Here is a 22741-nt window from a genome sequence, read left to right on the forward strand (position 1 = left end):
GGGAGATATTAAAAAACTCTTGTCCAAGTCACTAAAGATCACTAATAAACCTTTAAAGTTTTGACCTGACTAGTGCTGAACCACGTAACTAGGCTGAAGCAGCAACAGGCTTCCCTTTAATGAATATAATTTGTGCCAGGGTGAGAAATTGTTTAAAAGTGGATCACATAGGGGCGTCTGGGCGGCTCAGTCAGCTAAGCATCCAACTCTTGATTTTGACTCACGTCATGATCTCACGGTTCATGAGTTCAAGCCCCACATCGGGCTCCACACTGACAGTGCAGAGCCTGCTTGGGATTCTCTCCTTTTCCCTCTTACTGCCCTCTCCCTGCCTATAAACAAGCAAACAAACAAACCAAACTTTAAACAAGTAGATCACATAGATTAATGACAAAACGATTGAAAAAAGAGTGATTGGTGTCAACTCCTTGTTAAATTATGGTTGAACTGTAACGATAGGTTGCCGTACATATAAGAATTCAGCAAAAAATGTACAGAAAGCATTTTCTGAGAATCAACTAGTTACACACACACAAAAATCTATACACAAGTAGAATAAAAGGTAATGTACATTTTAGTATTATTTGTAAAGTGTGTGCTACACATCTGTTATATCAGCACGATTCTGGTGGCGCGTGAGTGTGGTTTTCCCAGGGAGTCAGTTGTTGGACATTTGCCACGCCACTCTGCCTCCTCCTTCCTTCCCAGTGTGAGCGGGGCCACTCCGTATCACAGGAGCACATCGTCATAGCCTCATCTGCCACGTAAAAATGACGTTTTAAGTTCTAACCGGGAAAAATGCACAGGCAGAAAGAATATTTGTTACGACTTAGTGGGGACACTTCTGGTCTGGTCCTTGTTCTATTCACGTGCGGTTCTCTGCCACAGATATCTCAAGTCCGTGTTTTTCTTAACGCATTCCAAATGAATTTCTGCTCAGGTGATTTATATTCTCTCTCATTGCCCCAAACGACGTTTTGCATATACATATTGAAAGCACTCAGGAGAAACAATATTCGCTGTATCAGAGTATGGAAAAGAAATTGACATCGCAGGCTCTAAGTGCTGACTGGATTCTAGCACTGGACAGAAGAGGACTGAAAAGCTCCCTGGTCTTATTTTGATGATCAGAGGATTCGCCAGCAGGGAACTGTGTGGCACTCGTGAGCAGGCCTGGTGGCAGGAATTTATATTTGACATTCGGGAGAGTCACATGTGCCCCCTTTCAAATAAACCAGATGCAGCTTCCTAATTTATCAAAACATTAATCAGTTAGCTGTGCAGATGACAGTGGTTTTATGTACGTAATTTAGTCTCGGGGGAAATTACTCTTCTATAAGGTTTTGGGAAAAGAGAGAACTGTTTTAGTTATTGTTCAGTTCCACAGAAAAACACCACAAATGGAGGAAGACAAAGCTGATATAAAAATGGAATCCTCCGTTGCCCAATTAGAAAGAAATTTTGTTGTGAATTTCAAACTGCGTGAGAAGGCAGAGGGAATTTCTGGCAAATAGCACTTGTAAAAGGCCGCAGGCTTTTCTCCTGAAGCATTTGAAACCAAAAGCAGTGGATGGAAATGTTGTACAGTGCCTTCTCGGACTGCAAGGAGACAATAATGTCCTTATGGATCCTCTGAGAATACAGTTAGAGAAGTGGTTTATAAATACAGCTATTAATAAAACCGCCAGAAATTTTAAGGATGGGTAGGCAGAAAATCTTCTGTGATCATCAAATTGAGGATGTGGTGAATTTGGAGAGGGAGCAAATTTGGACTCGATTAGATTAGGCAAGGGAACACACAAATAAACTGGGATAAACTGGGAAAACTATTCCAAACATTGTTATAGCAGCCTTTTAATAAGGTAGAAAAAGATGCCTTTAACTTTTTTTTTGTATATTTGGAAATAAATACAGCTGGAAAAAAAAGGCCTTCTACCGATTTCAAATTTGAAAAATACGTTCCTCTGAATTAGGAACTAGGATTAGAGCATCACGCATCACATTAAAAGGCAAATCTGATCTGTTTTCCTTTCTTTGTGTATGTGATTGTGGACTTACAAAGTCATCTTTCTCCCTTCTAATTCATACTGCAGCTTGCTGGACATTTGGGATTTAGGTCATGGATAGTGCAGATTTTACGTTAGAAGTACATACCTAGGAGATGGCCTGCTTTTATCTGACTAGTCGATCCTTGTAAACAAAAGGGCTGGAGTGCTGTCCACGCCTCCAGTATGACAAGACAGAGCCAACACTGCCCGTATTTGGAAGACACATTCCACAGCCCATGTACACATTTATGAACATAAATAGGCATATGGAAGATGATATGTATGTTTATCCTGGGGCAGAACACAAACAAGAAGCCAAACAGAAAGAGCTAAAATTACTGTCCTCTCCCAATTTCTGATAAGGAGATTAAAATTCACGGAGAGCTCAAACTGCTGGCTCGGGCCAGGAGTTCTTACTAGCTAAAACTTTGGCTGGAGCTGTTGACTAGCAAAACTGATGGCTCCCTCTCCTCCAGAGCCCACGTACTTTTCTCCTAGCAGAAACAACCTAGTAATCAAATGGCCACAGGAATGACCAAAGGATCCGGGATGTCAAAATGGAGGGAAATCCTGACATGATCCGATCTGCAGATCCTTTGGATCAAATAACATCATCATCATAAAAAAAAAAAAAAAAAAAAAAAAAAAAACCTCAATGTGAAAAGCAGACAAGTGCTAGGTGGTTCCTGAGTTGAGTTAAATTTTCAACCCCGGCAGAAATGACCTTTGTTCACAAACTGCTTTATCACCTCCACCGAGGCAGGTGACTCACTGGAGCTGAGAATACAGCCTCATCATTGTTCCTCATGAACGCAGAGGCCGAGGTCCCGTGTGCCCAGCCACTTTGCCCAAAGCTCACACAGGTTGACAGTGACAGTGACTGGAACCCTGTGCCGCGTTCCTCACATAGCAGCACAAAAGAAGTTGACTTGTTTAGCAACTCCCTGGTTCACTGCAAATTTGACCACATTCCTGCCTTCATGGATTCATTATGCTAATTCATAACCTTTGTAGTCTTTCAGTGTTAGAATGATGGCCTAGAAGAAAACACAGATCTGGAAAAGCTTATTATTAAAAATATTTTGCTGTTGGGGCTCCTGGGTGGCTCAGTCGGTTAAGAGCCCGACACTTGGTTTTAGCTCAGGTCCTGATCTCAGGTTCGTGAGTTTGAGCCCTAAGGTGGGCTCTGTGCTAACAGCGCACAGCCTTCTTGGGATTCTGTCTCCCTCTCTCAGCCCCTCTCCTGCTCAGGCATGCTCTCTCTCTGTCTCTCTGTCTCTCTCTCTGTCTCTCTCTCAAAATAAATAAATATATATATATATATATATATATATATATATATATATTAAAAAGACTATTTGGGGTGCTTGGGTGGCTCAGTCAGTTAAGTGACCGACTTTAGCTCAGGTCATGATCTCATGGTTTGTGAGTTCAGGCCCTGCATCAGGCTCTGCGCTGACAGCTTGGAGCCTGGAGCCTGCTTTAAATTCTGTGTCTCCCTCTCTCTCTGCCCCTCCCCCACTCGTGCTCTCTCTCCCTCTCTCTCTCTCTCAAAAATAAATAAATGTTAAAAAAAAAATAATAAAGGCGATTTCCTCTTTCCGGATCTCTCATTTCAAGTTCTGCTGTACACCCAGCTCACTACTTGTCCAAAAATGATACGAAATTTCAGCATTCACCCCATCTAGAGACCTGCTATGTTACAATCCTGAAGCGTGAGAGACTTCGGTTAAGCCTGAAGGTGAATTACATTGTGATAACTACAAGGACCAAAGTGGGGGAAGGGGGAGGAAGAAAAGAGGGAGTGACATTCAGATCTCTTTGAATCAATCAGTACAAACCTTTTTCTTTTTCTTTTTCTTTTTCTTTTTCTTTTTCTTTTTCTTTTTCTTTCTTCCTTCCTTTCTTTCTTTCTTTTTCTTTCTTTCTTTTTCTTTCTTTTTCTTTCTTTCTTTCTTTTTCTTTTTCCTTTTCTTTTTCCTTTCTTTTTCTTTTTATTTTTTCTTTTTCTTCCTTCCTTCCTTCCTTTCTTTCTTTCTTTCTTTTTCTTTCTTTTTCTTTTTCCTTTTCTTTTTCCTTTCTTTTTCTTTTTCTTTCTTTCTCTTTTTCTTTCTTTCTTTTTCTTTTTCCTTTCTTTTTCTTTTTCTTTTTCTTTTTTTTTTCTTTTTCTTTTTGTAAATGCCCTATTTGTTCCCTTTGTTTAACTCATTTCATCAAGTGTTTACAGAATACCTGTGCATGTGCTGTGCTAGTACCGGTTATCACATCAGAACAAACAGAATGGTGTTTGGAATGTGAGTCACACCTTGAAGTCCACGTCCTTTCAGAGACACTATCTCAGAATCTGTACATTTAAGCTAGGAATGCCAGTTTCCTTGTGCCAGGTTTGCATCCTGTGAATGAATCCAGATGGGATTGCACGCTGAGAATGCTTCAGTATGGAAATGCTCTTTCCAGAAGTTGCCTCTCTCCTCCCTCTCAAGTCCCATATCACTGACCCACCGCAAAACCCAAGGGAGGCATGTTCTTGACAGATGGTCCAATCTGAAGCAATAATTCCGCCCTTGAATAAATACCAATCAGGCACCTGCTACGTGCCCAGCACTCTTGCAGGTCTTGGGCACAGAGTGGTGACCAGAATGGACCAAATTCCCTGCACTCTGTGGTGCTTACATGCTCATGGGGAAAACAGAACATAAATATAATAAGCAGGATGATTTCAACTAGCTGTAAATATTGTGAAGGGAACCCAAAAACCATAGAAGAGTAGTGTTGAACTCAGCATGGAGATTGGATACCATGATAGATCAGGAAAGTGTTCTCCAAGAAAGGGAATGTAAACCCAGACCATGAACAGGGCCTCCCAACTCTATATCCTTAAAGTTACTGGACCTTATAAGGTCTCAGGTGAAAGAACTGGAAGTTCCCTACCAACGGGCCAGGCTACTGTCTCCTTGATAGATGGCCAGACGTTCTAAAGACGGACAAGAGAAACAGGGAGGAAAGGCGGGGTAGCTACCGGAGACAGAAGCATCATTGTGATTTAGTTCCGTGACAGATTGCTCAGACTTTCAAGGTCCATTGGCGATAGCAAAACCACACCTCAGTTCCAGGAGAAAGCGGTAGGAAGCAGCCTAGAGCTCCAGGTAATGGACAGGCAGCCATGTGAACTGGCCAGCCGGGCACTCCTACAGCAGACAGCTGTTTACTCTCTCCCCAGGAGGACAGAGGTGGAAGTTAAATCTGTAATCACTATCAGCCAGATCAACGCGTTCTAACTGACTTGCTTTCGTCATGTTTCCCCCAGCCGTGGTTCAATGGCCTGTGAATGTTTACCTTCAGTAGAAAAAGATTTAAAAAAAAAAACTGGTCAAAGGAAGCTTTTGTGACTTCACAGTCTACTCCTCTCTGATCTGCGTTGCTCAATGAAATTGAAAAATTTGTATCTGATGCAGTCACTGTGTGACTCAGACCAAAACTGCTGGAAAAAAATTGTCCTGAGTATGCTAAAACCCCAGAGTGACACATTTGTTGGGAATGTGCATTATTACCGCCTTAAGAGCCGAACTTTCACACATCTAAAATTATGCCTATTTCTTTTTTCTTTTTGAAGTTTATTTATTTATTGGGGGGGGGGGGGCGGGGAGGGACAAAGGAAGAGGAAGAGAGGGAATCCCAGCCAGGCTTCGCATGCTATCAGCACAAGAGCTCGACTCGGGTCTCGATCCCATGAACCTTGAGATCAGGACCTGAGCCAAAATCAAGAGTCGGGAGCATAACTGACTGCGTCACCCAGGGGCCTACTTCTAAAAACATTATGCCTATTTCTAAAAAAAAAAAAAAAAATCAGTGCTCAGGTCAGACGTTAAGATATGGAAAAATTGTAAGACATTTCTTACATGGGCCAGCAGAGGAGGCTGGACTCAGCTTTAGTGCTTGATAGAAGAAGAGGACTTCAGGAATGGGGAGGATTTAAAGAGGAAGAGAAGAAGTAGTTCAAGGGAGGGGACTAACAGAGAACACACCCGCAGCTGGAAAAGACCAGAACATTTTCACGCGACAGGGCGGGGCTGCGAACAAATGCAGCTGTGGCTCATTTGGAGAGCTGACGGGAAACGGTCCCATTTATGTCGCACCATGCCTACAGCGGGCACAGTGTGTTTCGTCAGCTACAGATGCCTAACAGAAGAATTTTGTAAGACTTTGGCTCATATGGGGTTTCTAGGCTCTTCAGCGGACCTAGACAATTTGTTGCTTGACAAATATCCGTTGTATCAAGTGTAACCTGAACAGTATCTTGATGGCCCATGGGGTGTGTGGGTGATTATGAGCATGAAGACTGCCAGAAAGCCTCCTTCCTCAACACAACACCGCTGCAAGGTCACTGAGCCAGCAGTGTCACTGAGACACTAAGACAGACAGGAAAGCCTCTCAAAAAGTACCCAGTTACCATTCTTCTGTTCATGGACACCTCAGAGATGAATGATTGTCACTGTTACCTTCTACACAGTTGGTTTTGGTCTTTTCTCAGAGAAGATAAGGAAGTTACCCTGGTTACTATATGTAATATCCTCACAAAATGAAGGGTTTAAAATCGTACTTTATGCTTTTTTATAAATTTATACATTTATAAACTTATGTATACATGTATAAATTTACGTATTTATACATACATAACTGGTAACCTCACATCTTCGAAGTCATTGATAGACATTCCATCTCTCCTAATGTTTGTTCACCACAATCACTCAATCCAAAGTTCACCTTCGGTTATGGATTAACTCCTAACCAGGAAGTACTTTTATAATATGAATGCATACATTTGAAGACAATAGGCTCCTTTCTCCCTTAAGGCTTGAGTCACTCATGACTGAATGCCTTTAATAATTCTAGAAACCCACAAGTCTGAATTAGCCTTGTATCTTAAAGAAAAGAATCAGCGGGGCGCCTGGGTGGCTCAGTCGGTTGAGTGTCCGACTTTGGCTCAGGTCATGATCTCGCAGTCTGTGAGTTCGAGCCCCACATCAGGCTCTGTGCTGACAGCTCAGAGCCTGGAGCCTGCTTCGGATTCTGTGTCTCCCCCTCTCTCTGCCCCTCCCCTGCTCATGCTTTGTCTCTCTCTCTCTGTCAAAAATAAATAAACATTAAAAGAAATTAAAAAAAGAAAGAATTAGCAAAGCCCAGCCTTTTAGATTAATGACCCCAAAAATAAACATTAAAAACAATTAAAAAAAAAAAAAGAAAGAATTAGCAAGGTCCACCCTTTTGGATTAATGACCCCAAATGGAAACAAACAAACAAACAAAACAAAACCAGAAATTCCATTTCAAACCATAATGAATGTGACCAGGACCTCTGGTGGCCAAATGTATTCCTGGCTCCTAGTCTAGGCACTGGAATCTTTATGGGAGCTATGTCTCTTCACTTCCAACTAGAATAGGGGCAATCATGAGAGTTCATGCAGTCTACCTCTTTCCATATTCTACAGGACCACCACGCTTTTGATATTAGTGAATGTCCCCCATTTAACTGTAGGACCTATAAAGAAATTCTACTTTGTGCTGTGAGACAGATTTCTTTGAAGTCGTTTAGGACTACACACCTAGAAGGCACCTAGGGAAGTTCTAGAACTTTCTCAGATTTTCATATACCAATTTGGAGTGGGACTTCCCCTGACATGTCCGAGGCAAGTAACCAGGTCTGTAGAAGACATCTGTATGCTTCATCTTGTAAAGTGGAACAGTATTGGTTGGCATCCTTTTGATTCAAGGAATATTAAAGCAATTTGTTCTTAAAAATAAAAGCATTATTTAGTACTATATATTTGTCAACATAGCTATAAAGAGTGCAGACCTTTTCTGTACTCTTAACTCTTTTCTGTAGATTTCAGCTTCTTCATCTGTATAATGGGGATAAAAATAATAATCTATGGTAACGGGTTGCTATTAATGAAGGTTGGACCTTGCATAATGATGTCTGGTACATTATCATGCAAAAACCAGGAGCTGCTACAATGGTAGTGATTCCTTAATTTCTACACATTTCTCTTCTCCCCACCTCACGGGACCTACATATATATATATATATATATATATATATATATATCCCCAGGTAAATATGGATAAGTGATTAGTCTGGCCAGAGAGAGGATGTGTTTCTGAGCAGAAAACCTGACATTCAGAATGGTATTCCCAGGCAACTTGGTTAGGGCCAGGGATGCAGTGGGAGTTTTACAGTCCCCTTTGGACCCGATGCATCTGGCAGGAAGTGAGTTGTTTATGACTTTCGCCATCGGTCAGGAGATTTCCAAAGATCCTGAGATGGAATGAATTTGTATTCTGTTCTGTGCATTGCAAGTTATAGACTGCAGAAGACAGGATCCAAATGAATTTTGAGTCTTTCAAAAATGTAGATGGGGCGCCTGGGTGGCTCAGTCGGTTGAGTGTCCGGCTTCGGCTCAGGTCATGATCTCACGGTTCGTGGGTTCAGGCCCCACGTTGGGCTCTGTGCTGACAGCTCAGAGGCTGGAGCCTGTTTCGGAATCTGTGTCTCCCCCTCCCTCTGCCCCTCCTATGCTCATGCTCTGTCTCTCTCTGTCTCTCAATAATAAATACACGTTTTAAAAACAGGTAGAATAACTGGCGTGTCTTTCGTCTCCCCCCTCTTCCCCGTAGGTTAACCTCAGAGCCACAGATGTGAGGCTCATGCGCCAGTTGCTTGTTATCAACGAGAGCATTGAGTCCATCAAGTGGATGATTGAAGAGAAGGCCACCATTACCAGCCGAGGAAGCAGTCTCAGTGGCAGCCTGTGCAGTTTATTGGAGAGTCAGAGCACCTCCTTACGTGGCAGCTACAATAGCCTGCATGATGGCAGTGATGGGCTGGATGGCATCTCCGTGGGGAGCTTTCTGGACACTCTGGCAGATGATGTCCCAGGCCATCAGACCCCATCAGACTTGGACCAATTCAGTGACAGCTCCATAATAGAGGACTCACAAGCACTGCACAAGCACCCCAAACTGGATTCTGAATACTACTGCTTTGGCTAATGACCCAGTTTTTTGCATGGGATTGGTGTGCAATTAACTTGTATTTATCCTTCTTCTCCGCTGCTATCTTTTTGGTGTGATTTTTTTTTTATATATATATATATGACAACCTTTTTAAAAGAAGCTTATTTTGAAACTGCTTGATGATAATTCTGTTGCTCCTAATATTTCTCATCTGGACTGATCTTTCTCTCGTACATCTCTATTTTTATTTATTACAATGATTTTTCTCCCTTCTTTACAGTGGCACAAGTAAAGTAGGGGGAAAAAGAATAAGCAATAATTATGTTTTTGCTTTTGTTTTCAGAGCAAGGGGTCAGGGATTACCAAAAAATAAATCTTTGCTAAATTTTACAATAAACCAAAGTCTGACAACAGTTTATTTTGTTCTTTGTATGCTTAAACAATTCAAAGTTTCATTTTCCAGAACATACTGAAGTTTATTAGGATTTGTATCGTAGGTTGGACAAAAGAGTTGCAACAAACGTAGGCATTATTTGTAGGCAAAAACTTCCTAGTTATAAAAACAAACAATACAGCTAGTCACATACTTCCACGTGGCAATTATTCGGAAGCCACAACTCTGTGAAATCTGCTCACTTCAACTTTGAGTTCATACTTTGGATCGTACTTTTGTCTTTAGTGACTCTAACTCAAACTATATAAGCTTAGTTGTGTGATAATGTATAGGATTCTCCCAGATTTCAAAGAATAATTGAGGTTAGATACATGAAGGTGATTAGAGAGGTTCTAACTTGTATTTTGAGATTTTGTTGACATTTGTTTATAGGTGTTTTGTGATTCTGATATGATATACAAACACATAAATCACATATATGGATGGATGGATGGATGGATGGATGAAGTGGGAATTAGAATCACCATTTGTGAAGTCTAATATATCTGTCATCCTGGAGTAAAAAATCTCTTAGTTTTCTGAAATGACATCCAAAAATATAACTCATGTAGTAAACAAACATTTCATTTTGGTGTGTTATGAATCTTCCACATTCTTTTACCTAAATGATTCCTCATGAGTGAATTATTGAGATTTCAAACTGTTCTTTGTAAATATGTTTCTGTACTAAACACCTTACAGTATGAATCAAAAAGCCTTCCTATTTATAATTGAAAAATGTCCATACTTGAGAAATGGTTTCCCCAAATTTCCTTTGTTGATATATAACTATTACACTCTTGTCAAATGTATTGTTTGCTTCCAGAACATATGTTATTCCATTTCCAATTAAAATCTATAGGGTCTATATTTTACACCAGTCTTTTTTTCATAAATTACTTGATATAATCCACATCGCAACAATCTCATGATGTGAAAATTGTCTCTTTTCTATATTTGAGGAAACTGAGGCACATGGAAGGTAGGTAACTGGATCAAATCACCAGTAAGTGTCAAGACTCGGATTTGAACTTGAGTCTCTCTCAGCCATAACAATAACAATGGCCCCTTTGATACCTATTGAACTTAAATAATAAAGTGTGGATAAAAAAGCAAATATAAGCCCATTACCAAAAAAAAAAAGACCAATATTTTCTTTCCAATCAGTGAGAACCCACATTTCCCAATACTAAGCTTTCTAAGCCCTTTCCTGAATTCACATGTCCGGAGTCAGTTTTGTTCCTACAGGTGAATTGGGGATTTGACATGCCAACCGTTACTAATGTATTTTCCCCTTCCTGCTTATTTTTACTTTCAACTTAGCAAAGGCTGGCTGATTGCCTATTCTGTTCAGTTTTAACCTAGAATTAAACCAAGCCGTTTTCAGCACAGATTATTTACCCAATTAAAATCTGAGAATGTTCATTATGACCTACCAGAGAAACATCCTTAGAACCAAGACTGATGCGTTCAAGCAGAGGGTAATGAAATATGTAACCAGATGTCTAGCACTGCAAGAACATCCTCAGTAAGAGGGAAGGAAGCAGACAGCAAGGGTATAAGAGGCATCAAGGGAAAATTCTCACCCCATCACAACCCAGCATTTGCCTAGGACAAGCCAGGTACATGAACAGTGATTTCTGTCCTCCGATCATACCTGTAGATTGTAAATCAAATGTGGCAAATTTCTTTCACATCCTCCTCTTCTTAATCAGGAAGATTAGGCTATTTGCCAATCCCATGCTCTCTGTATGTGTCCCATCTGTGGAAAGGATATTATAAAAGCAAAAGAGTATAATATGGGAAAAGTGTGTGGAATAGTTTTCATTGATCCATTGTATTTTAAGGGAAACTGTCATGAACACTGGCAGAATACTCGAGAATTTTTTTGGCTCTATGAGTTTCACTACTGTATGTGCTTTACATACTGTATGTATGTGTTCCTATTGATTTATTTTTTTTGCAAAATATATCAATTATAAAGTTTATGATTTAAATAGTAGAGTCATATGAAGCCAACAATGTTTTGATTGTTTATTTTACTAAGTGGAGGAAAATATACAGTCAAACAACACTAATTACTAACATATTTCTTTGTTTCAAAAGAATGAATGCATTTTTAACTAAAGAATCCCCGTAACTAATCTCTGACCTGGAGCATCTGATATTTGATCTATGTCAGCATCATGAGAAAATGGGGTAAAAAGTTAAAGGAAAAATGCCTTGTGAACTATTCTGCCTGCACTGAGCTGCCTTCTCCCAGAGAAATGGAAACTGTCCTTGGTTCTATAAATCTCTCCATTTTATAGACCCATCTGCCTTATAATGAGAAGGAGATAATTGGAGGTAAGGAACTTTGAAAATTTAGAATACATTTTAAGGGTATTGCAAATAAAGAAATGCCAGATGACCCAGTTAGAAGACTTTTTGATTTTTTTTAAGTAATCTCTACATACAACGTGGGGCTGGAACTCACGACCCCAAGATCAAGTCACGTGCTTTACAGGCTGAGCAAGCCCAGGCATTCTGACCAACTTAGAAGCCTTAATTAAACTTCAAAAACCTCCAATAATTATACTACCAGTCAGCCCCAAGTTGCATAACATAATGTGTTAAGTATTTGTCAACACTTAGAAATGCAATAAGGATTCTTTGCTGTTGGGTAAATTATAAAGGTATTTGAAGCTCCACGAACAACTTCAATCAGGCATTTAATGTATCCCCAACTCCAGCAAAACACAATTACCTCCATTCTGTCAAAAAATAGTTGTTTTGAGGTCCTTATCTTATACCTTAGCAGCAGATGACACATTAGATTATGCATTTCTAGAAAGACTTTCTTCATTTGGCTTCCAGGACATCACTCGCCCTTGGGTCCCATCATCCCCCACTTGCCTTCTTGTTGGCACACTCTGTTGCTGTTTTCTTTTCATATTCCTGACTTCCAAACACACGAATGCCCCTTTTCTCAATCTTGGTATCACTTCTATTCTAAAATGTCTCCCTTGGGAATTTCACCCAGTTCCAGAGCTTTAAATGGCATCCGTGTACTGAGATTCCCAAAAGAATATCTCTTGCCCCAGTTTCTCTCCTGAACTCAAGTCTCCCATGTCTCTCTGCCTCCATAAGAATTTGACTTAATGTCTGATAAGCATTAGTCTAAACATACAAAACTGGGATTTTGTTCTTATTTTCTAATCTTCTCCAGTTCAGAAAATGGTGTCTCCACTCATCAAATGCTCAGCCAAATCCAAGAAAGATAATTGCATTCTTTCTCTCACACCACATCCAATCCATCACGCAAATCATACAAGCCCCACCTTAAAAATGTGTCCAGAATGGACTACAAATTCTTACCCCTACTACTATTACCACACGAATCCAAACCACCATCACTTCTTCCTGGGTCTATCCCAATAGCCCTGTCTTGTTTCCTTGCTTCCACCGTTAACCTTTCCACAGTTGGTATTCAACACAGCAACCAGATTAACCTTTTCAGATACAAGTCAGATATTTACTAGCCTCTGTTCCAACCCTGTAATGTACCTCCATTTCTCTCCTTGTGTATAATCCAAATCTTTACCACAGACTACAAAATCCTATGCATTCTGTCACCTTTCTACCTGTCTGACTTCATCTGATACCATTCTCTCCCTCTCTCATTGTGACCCTCATTTGTATTCTTATTATCCTTAAAAACTCAAAATCCAAGCCATGTTCCTAAATCAGAATCTTTGCACCTATCTTCCATCTTTTTAAAATATTTTTCCCGGGACACCTGAGTGGCTCAGTCAGTTAAGCATCTGACTTCAGCTCAGGTCATGATCTCACAGTTAGTGGGTTTGAGTCCTGGATGGGGCTCTGTGCTGACAGCTCAGAGCCTGGAGCCTGCTTCAAGTTCTTTGTGTGTCTCTCTCTGCCCCTCCCGTGTTCATTCTCTCTCTCTCTCTCTCTCTCTCTCTCTCTCTTTGTCTCTCTCTCAAAAATAATATAAAACATTATTTTTTTTAATATTCTTCTCCCAAATACTCATAAATCTTGTTTCTCCAGTTCTTTTTGGTCTCTAGTCAAATGGCATCCTTTCTGAGAGGACTTCTTACATACACACTAGCACATTCTGTCCTTATCCTGGTTTGTTTTTCTTCATATCATCACTTAATACATAGTTTTGGCATGTACTTTCTGCTTCTCCACACTAGAATATAAGGCCTGTAAGAATAAGAACTGTGTTTTGTTCACTATTTTTCCCAACCACCTAAAAGAGTGTCTGTCACATAGCAGATACCAAATACATACTTTTCTTGATTAAAGCAATTAAAAACATTTGCTGGGTGCCTTCTAGGTGCCGGAACATGATTGTACTAGGTTCTGATGATACAGAAAGGAGGAAGGTATGAATTCTGCTTTCAAGGAACTCATTTTTATAGTATGTTTCTCTGGAAGGAAATGTAATGCCCCACCCTCCGAGACGTCCGTGGCCTAATCCCTGGAACCTGTGAACACCTTACATGGGAAAAGGGACATTGCAGATGTAATTAAGTGAAGCATCTTGAGATGGAAAGATGACCCTAGATTATCTGAGTGGACCCCATGTAATTATAAGGGTCCTTATAAGAGTAAGGCGGAAGTGTCAGAGGGAAAAGTATGAGGACATTAAACTTCTGGCTGTGAGAGTAGAAGGGTCATGAGAAAAAAAGTGCGAGAGGCTTCTAGAAGCTGAAAAAGACCAAAGAATAGATATGCCCTTAGAGCCCTGTTGACATCTTGATTTTAGACAAGTAAGACCCATTTTGAATGTCTGATGTCCAGAACTGTAAGATAATAAATTAGGATTTTAAGCCACTAAATTTACAGTAATTTATTACAGCAGCAAATTACTGCAAATCTTGGTAATTGGAAATGGAATGAAATGTCACTGTAACAAATGCCTAAAAAAGTGGAAGTGGCCTTGGAATTGAGGAAAGGGTAGGAACTGGACCACTCTGGGGAGCATGTTAGAAAAGCCATGCCTGCTTTGAACAGACTGTTAGTAAAAAGATGAATTTTAACGACTCTGCTAATAAAGACTCGGAAGGAAATGAGCATAGGAGAGAAAATCTATATTGTCTTAGAGAATACTTAAATCATCATTAAGCTGACTAACGGTAGTAAGGATAGTAAATGCGCTGCTGGTAAGGGCTCAAAAGGAAATGAAAAACATATTGGAAGTTGGAAGAAAGAGAATTCTTGTTATATAGTGGCAGAAAGTTGAGTGGAACTGTGTCCTACAGTTACATGGAAAGCAGAATTTGTAAGTGATGGACTTGGGTTTTTCTGAGGAAATTCTCAGTGTTGAAAATAGGGCTTGGTTTCTTCTTGCTTCTTATAATAAATTGCAGGAGGGAAGAGAAGGGGGAAGGGGGAAGAAATAAATAAAAAAGGAACCAGGACTTGATGAAATGGGAAATTCTCAGCTATCCAGATTGCAGAAGACTCTAAAACCGCAAGATTCACTGTCAAGAGCGTTCTGGAAAGATGGCCAAGAGTGTGACTGGACAACCATCTTGTAGTGCCTCAGAAGGGACAAAAGGTCAACATATTCAGTCACAAAGAGACATCTTCCTCAAAGAGATTAGGCCTGTGACTCATGGATCCACCTCCACCATTTCAGCGGAAGCCAAAACTAGAGATGAGGTTATCTAAGAAAGGCCCGTGGAAGGGGCTTCTTTTCTAATGGAGTGAATCCTTGTGACCTACATAGGAGACTCATGAAGTTCATAGTAACTTCATGCCAGCAGAAATACTGCCAGTTTGGACTGAAGGCGACAGAGAGGTCCAAATGAAAAAAGGCTGTAGAGTTCCCATAATTCCATAGGCAGAAGACAGGCTGGTAAAACTCTTCAGCTACAAATACTGCTATCTTTGATATTGAAAAAAAGAGGGGGGTGGGGGGTGACTCCAAGGGTGGAGGTGCAACCTCAGCAGAATGAGTCATAAGCCCAAAGGGCAGAGCTGAAAACTACAGAGGGTTATTCTTAGGGCCAATGTTAGCGTCTCAACTGCATTTTTAAATTCCCTAGGACCGGTACCCTTCCTTCCCTTTTCTCCTTTTGTGAACTGAAATGCCTGCTCCGGTTTCCTCTGCCTGTCCCACCACTGCATTTGGGGAACAGATAACTTGTTTCTTGAGTTTCACAGGCTTCAACATGGAGAGGAATTGTGCCTTAGAAGAGATTATCCCCAGAGCCTCACCCTTACCTGATTTAGATGATTTAGGTAAGGAAATGGGGGACTTTGGAGGTGATGAGATTTAAAAGAGAATTTGGACTCAAAGTTGATGCTGTATGAGTTGAGGCATTTGCAAATGTTGGATGGGGTGAACATAGTTTGCACATAAGATGGACGTCCATTATGGGGGGCCAGAGTCAACTTTGGTATGCAGTGCAATACCCTCTCCCCCAAGAGAGTCATCCTAATCAAAGATCCCTCTTAATCTTTAAACCTATGACTATGTTACCTTTTGTTACCTCAATAATACACTGCCTCTAGCTAAGCCTTTCTCTGCTCTAGTTCTGTGCTTTTTTTTTTTACTACCAGAGAAAAAAGTAGAAATCTGGACAAGGAGGAGTTCTGGGCCAAAAGATAAGAAAGTGAGTACATTAAGATTTGACCACCTGGCCACATTTTTCACAAATCATGTCTTAAGACAATTTATGTGGCCCCAAACTCCCATTCCTTCTGACTTTGTAAGTAAACCTGATGTCTACTGTAAATATGCCTGTGCTCCTAACAGCTAAAGTTACACCACTATCAATCTCCACTCTAGGAGGAATCCCTGAAAGTCCTCTCTTCCTGAGAAGCACAAAAACACTTAGGAAGGTGAGTTGAATCATATTGCATGGACTGATCAGTTGTATGCACTATAATCTCCTCTCCGGTACACCGAGCAACTGGGAGATCAGCCATCTTGTAAAACTACATATTTTAATTTCCACAAGATTGTAATTGTCACTTGTTTATTTCTCCAATGATTCTTATGGCTCCTTCAGAGTTATCAATCATCGTGAAGTGTTTACCACTTGATGGTCATTTGTTTGAGGAGCCTTTGAGCTTCATATACACTTTCTGTATTGTCAAAATGGATATTTAAAAAGTACTTATACTTATTAGTTTCAATAAAGTGCATTTGTAACCAGTAACAGCGCCTCTTTTTCTCTATATTTTAAATACCACCTGAACCACAGGCAAGGAATCCAACATTTTGTAAAATATTTTTAGTCATTAATATTGAAAAGTCGTATTTCTTGCCCATATGGAACATATAATTAAGGAAGAATGAAGATAACTAGAATACAGTATGATAGTTGTCAAATAAGAAGCATGGTCAGGGTGCCTGGGTTGCTCAGTTGGTTGAGTAACAGGCTCTTGGTTTTGGCTGAGATCATGATCTCACTGTTCATGAGTTCAAGCCCCACATCAGGCTCTGTGCTGACAGTATGGAGCTTGCTTGGAATTCTCTCTCTCTTCCGCTCTCTCTGCCCTTCCCCCTTCTCTCTCTCAAAATAAATAAATAAAACCTTTTTTTTAAGAAAAAAAAAAGCATGGTCTAATAGGGAAAGAGACATCACTGAATTATTGCAAAATCACTGTAGGAGTGCTGACAATACTGACTCCATTCCTGGCCCTCCATCTTGTTTGTGCTCCCTCAAGACTTCTCTTAGGGATGCATGTTTCCAGGCCGCTTGGAGATTAATATCCATACCTTAGAAATGTCCACCAAGGGATGCCCACTAGGATGGAGGGAAGCCTATTTTGGCTTCCCACGAATCTATTAGGGATAACATAATCTTTCTGCTTCCTGACACAGAAGTGGTGCCCCACAAGGTCTAATTATAGGTGAGCTGTCAATTAAGAGCATGCAGACCCTCTGAGGTGCATGTAAACACTTTGATCTCACGGTAATGCCCTTCTGTGTGTTCCCTTGCTCTAGAAAATCTGTAGACTAAGCTCTGGAGTTTGAGGACAACAACCATTCAGTTGCCGTGGATCATCTTCCACCCAATCTGCACCACCCCCCACCCACCCCCATCAATAAGTTACTAAATAAGACTGAAAATTGCATGGAGTCACCTGCTTTGTTTTCTGGTCTCAACTTGCCTTCTCAGGTTGTGGGATACTTTACTGTCCCCCTCACCTTCTAACAATCAGTAAACTATATATTTGGGAAATGTTAAAACCATATCTTAGGTTTCTTTTATTAATTATTAAGAGAGATACTTTAATAAAATTATCTCTGCATAAACCTTACCAAGATTAAGTTATGTTCTTGTCCTGGACAATTTTCCAAGAGAACTATTTAAGACAATGCTAGGTGCACCTGGGTGGCTCACCTGGTTAAGCGTCCAACTTCAGCTCAGGTCATGATCTCACTGTTTGTAAGTTTGAGCTCCACCTCAGCCTCTCAGCTGTCAGTACAGAACCTGTTTCAGATCCTCTGTCTTCCTCTCACTGCCCATCTTCCACCCGTGCCCCCCCCTCAAAAATAAATAAACATTTAAAAAAGATAATGCTAATAAATTGATGACTTAGAGTTTGTTAATAGATTCCTTGCTAACATAGCACTTATATGTTACCTATTCCAAAGGATAGAGTTATTGAACACAGCCAACATAAATACAAAAGTGAATGAAAATACCTATTTCCATGATTAATACCAGATACTGAACACCAGGAGCTGCATTAGATGTAACTGAGAACACTATTCTGCTGGAGGAGTCTGATGACCTTGAATATGGTAGCAAACCCATGCTATCTCAATCCTAGTAAATCTCCACATAAACGACTCAAGTTCATTCAAACAGTAATGGTCAGATTTCAGACACTAACTTAAGCTTTACAGACTCCAATTCTTACAGCATGCAGATTATAGCACGAAAATATTTTACTTAACTCAAAGTGGCTTTTCCTGACCTGAGATGAACCAAGAGAAAGTTTGTCAGCATAGTCATACTTACAGCCAACATAGTTTTTCAATGGTCCGATATCGTGCTTTTTGAGTCCAGTTTTGCCAAGAAGAAGAAGGATTTCTCTGGGTAAGTGTGGAAATGCAGTAGGGGTGTGATAGAAGGAGAGAGAAGAAAGTAGACAGAATTGGTTTTGCACAACGTTTGAATTCCCTGCCCAGCAGGACATAGTTTCTATTTGGATTTTATTGACTAACGAACGCATCAATCTTACATGATGCCGATGTAATCACTGTTATCATTGCCTAAATGTTTAGGAAAGCATTCCCATTAAACACTAAGCAACACTCTTTCAAATCTCCTCACCTATCATTCTGAATGATTGTTGTGTAGCATGCTTAACCTAAGGTCTGGTCAAGTCAAACCAGAGGCAGTGCTGGGATCATATCACATCTACCTGTATTTATGAGTGCTAGTTAAATTCCAAACATTGCCCGAAGTTGGCATTCTTTCAAGTCATTAACATCATGCACAGGGCCCGTTTGTCCAATGTGGGAGAAAGAATTGTCAGAGCCTGCATTATTTCATTCTTTACTAATGAGGGATCATGTACCGATAAATGCTGCATTCTTGATGATTTTAGATTCTCCTCAGAGTAATTTACTGCAATTATTTTTACATCACCCAAATCCACCTATAAATCAAAGACAGCTCTAGTGGTCCACTCTGCATTTTTCCCTTTCATGCAAAAGAATATATGCGAAAAGTCATAACATCTTTCACTCCTTTTAGTGTTGATGGATTCCAGCTTCTTGTCACTTTGCCTTGTCCTCAAAGCATTATCTTCACATTTTTTTACTGAAGATTCTTTGCAAACTTATTAGCAATGACTCTCTTGAGCAATCAGAAAATTTTGTCCACCATAAAAATTGAACTGCACCGGGCCCTAAAAGACCTAATTTTTTTTTTTGAATGCAGAGATTATATGGGGGTGCCTGAGCGTTCAGTCAGTTAAGCATCCGACTTCCGCTCAGGTCATGATCTTGAGGTTCATGAGTTTGAACCCTGCATGGGGCTCTGTGCTGACAGCTTGGAGCCTGGAACCTACTTAGGATTCTTCGTCTCCCTCTCTCTTCCCCTCCCCTCCCCTGCTCTCTCTCTTTCTCTCTCTCTCTCTCTCTCTCTCTCTCTCAAAAATAAATAAACATTAAAAAATTCAGTGATTATATGGTATTAATTTTCCAAGATCTGCTGAAGGACATGTAAAATAATCCCTCATCTGCAAATAAGGAAAATGAGACATTCTTGGGCAACTTGTACTATATGGTGGACAACATGGCCAAGTTGTCTTTTTAAATTATGTTTCAGAAAATGACCTGATGCACACTTGGCACAAAGAGTGAGTGGATCAAGGTTTTTGATCCAAGACAAACAAAAATAATGAATTCCACTTAAAATATAAATAATGTAGGGGGTGCTTGGGTACTCCATCAGCAGCAGCTGACTTCAGCTCAGGTCATGATCTCACAGTTCAGGACTTCGAGCCTGCATCAGGCTCTGTGCTGACAGCTCAGAGCCTGGAGCCTGCTTCAGATTCTGTGTCTCCCTCTCTCTCTCTTCCCCTACCCTGCTTGTGCCCTCTCTCTTTCTTTCTCTCTCCCTCTCTCTCAAAAGTAAATAAAATATTTTTAAAATATTTAAAATATTTTACATAAAATATGTATATACATACAGTTATATGTGAGCGTTAGACTGTTGATTTCGGTTCAGGTCATAATCTCATGGTTCATTTGTCCAAGCCCTGTGTCAGGCTCTGTGTTGACAGCACGGAGCTTACTTGGGATTCTCTCTCCTTCTCTCTCCCTCACTTACGCTCTCTCCCTCTCTCTCAAAACAAATAAATAAACTTAAAAAAATAAAATGAAATATAAATAATGTAATGTAAAAAGGAAAAAGACATTTAAGGAGTGAAATGTCATTGTAATTAACCTTAATTAAGGGGTGGTTTAAAGTGTGAAGTCCCCTGTCCCAGAATGCCTCTGTTCTGCCAATCAGGAGATGCGCACACTTGAAATAAGTAACTTTGCTTCTTGGTATCTCAGTTTTCTCATTTGTAAAATGGGCATAATGGACCCTGACTCACAGAATTGTTGGCGAATTAGCTCACATTTGGAAAGTGCTTGATATACTACGTAGTACAGGGAAATGCTTAATAAATAACGTCACTATTATTACAATAAGTAATGAAGTAAGGGAATCTATTTTATATATAAGAAGAAAGAAATGAAGACTGGCCCATCATCTTGCAAATAATTTAGGTATACATAGCATTGAAAGACCAATCCAATAGCAGTTTCTAACCAACTTCTCTATTGACTACCCCCTCCAAAGAGACTGCGGAGGTTAAATAGTTATACTTGTCGCCACCACCCTTGTAGTTAGTCATGGCTAGGAAACAAAATTTTGGTCAATAAGCTGTAAGTAGAAAGTTGACAGGGGTTTCTGGAAAAGCTTTTGCTGACTCCGAACTGTTTATATAAACCATTCTTGAACTCAGAATATTTTGAGCTTCGTACATCCTCATTTCCTATGGCCATTGTGAAACTCTTGCAAGAAAACGCATTAAAATTACAACTTGTATTTTAGGACCATTAACACACAGTGCCAGAAGTGAATTAAGGAAACTAAACACAGTTGTTTTTCTTCTGTCCGCAGGGTCAACATAATGTAGCTAATAAATCTGGGGATCTTTTAAAAAGGAAAACAAGTGTTTGGCTTTATAGTGGTACATGCTTTAGGGTAACAGTCAAATTTTCAGAATAATGAGAAGGCGCTAAATTCAGATTCGGTCTTCTCAAATTTAGCTTCTGGAAACCAATGAAGGTTCATAAAGAATTCTTCACATGTCAAGATTTTCTAAAAGCCTTGTTAATTTACTGTCACAAATTTCACTTGGAGCTATGTTTAAAATAATGGGGGGGGGGAGTATTTATGTAGTATGACTCTTTCTTCTTTTAGGTCCCTTACAGATATAATACCAGATAAATGATGACTTACTTTGGTAGATTTATTACAGACTGAAAAACACAGCCAATATAAATAAGAGTAGAGTTAAAAATGTAACCAAGCCTGACCTACTTTTCCTACTAGGTTTGTGAAATCAGTGAGAAGATAATAGGTGAAAAATGATGGCTGGCGATATCATTTATAGTCCGAGATGCCATTCAACAAAGAGATCATTTTCAGTCAGTAGAAGTTTACCAAGTGATTTATCAAAACTTTATCGTTCTCTACCCTCTTCCAAATTGTTGCCACTTGTAGAAGTTTGGAACATTCAAATTCTTGTGGAGTTTCTCTGGCATGATGTTAGGTTAAAAGTATTTGCTAGCAGGACAAATTGTTGTTTAAAAAAGTCCATTTGCCTGCCGTTAGAGTGAAAGTCCTTATCACCTTGATGACTAGAGGCTTCCTCTTGAGTTAATGAGAGTCACAATGCAAATACACCCAAATTCCAAAACACTGACAGGTCTATAAAAATGGCTGAAATCTCATCTAGCGCATTCTAAGATGGCAGACTAATGCAGAAACATAAAACCCTAGGTCTCTCAAAGAACTTGCAAAGTTACGCAGGTTGGGCCTGCTGAATGCTATTTTTGAAAAAAAATGAAAATATCACCATAAAAAAAGTCCTTCATTTTTGATTAGAGGTTACTAGGTTTGATGAGTAACATGTATGAACTCAGAGGTTTTGAAAGCCTTAAGAATTCACTTTCAAGATTTTGCTCACAAACTTGGAAAAGAAAAACAAATCATATGGACTTTTCTCCACAAGATTATATCTTAAGAATGCTACAGTGAAATCTAAATTATTCATTGCTGGTGTCGTTGTGATTTGGCAACTGGGAATTATTAGGTTTGCTTTAAGTTAAACACTTTACTTTTAAATAAATACTGTGATCCCTTCTTTTCTTTAATGAAGCCAATACTTCCATATTCTTGCAGAGGCTTGAGTTCCTAACTATAAAAGTCTACCCAATTTCATATTTCACACAGCTTCATTTTGAACAAATAACTATAAAACATGTTTCACTTAAAACTTCCCTTGTGGGACACCTGGTAGGTTCAGTCAGTGAAGTGTCCGACTCTTGACTTCGGTTCAGGTCATGATCTCACGGTTCATTTCATTGGGCTCCCCACTAACAGCGCAGAGCCTGCTTGGGATTCTCTCTGTCTGTCTCTCTCTCTCTTTCTCTCCCCATCTCTCTCTTTGCCCCTTCCCTGATCATGCTCTGTCTCTCAAAGCAA

At 39.9% G+C, this 22741-nt stretch overlaps 1 protein-coding gene across 1 annotated transcript in view; it reads left to right on the top strand.

Moving 5' to 3' along the window:
* Window positions 1-10369, top strand: part of LURAP1L (leucine rich adaptor protein 1 like) — a 53006-nt gene extending 42637 nt beyond the window's left edge. The window contains exon 2 of the mRNA XM_019815953.3: window positions 8723-10369. Within this exon, the coding sequence (XP_019671512.2) occupies window positions 8723-9097 (375 nt within the window). The 3' untranslated portion in view covers window positions 9098-10369. The remainder of the gene's footprint in view (window positions 1-8722) is intronic.
* The last annotated feature ends 12372 nt before the right edge of the window (window positions 10370-22741 follow it).

Source organism: Felis catus, chromosome D4, assembly GCF_018350175.1.
Source record: "Felis catus isolate Fca126 chromosome D4, F.catus_Fca126_mat1.0, whole genome shotgun sequence".
In the NCBI taxonomy this organism is placed as follows: domain Eukaryota; kingdom Metazoa; phylum Chordata; class Mammalia; order Carnivora; family Felidae; genus Felis; species Felis catus.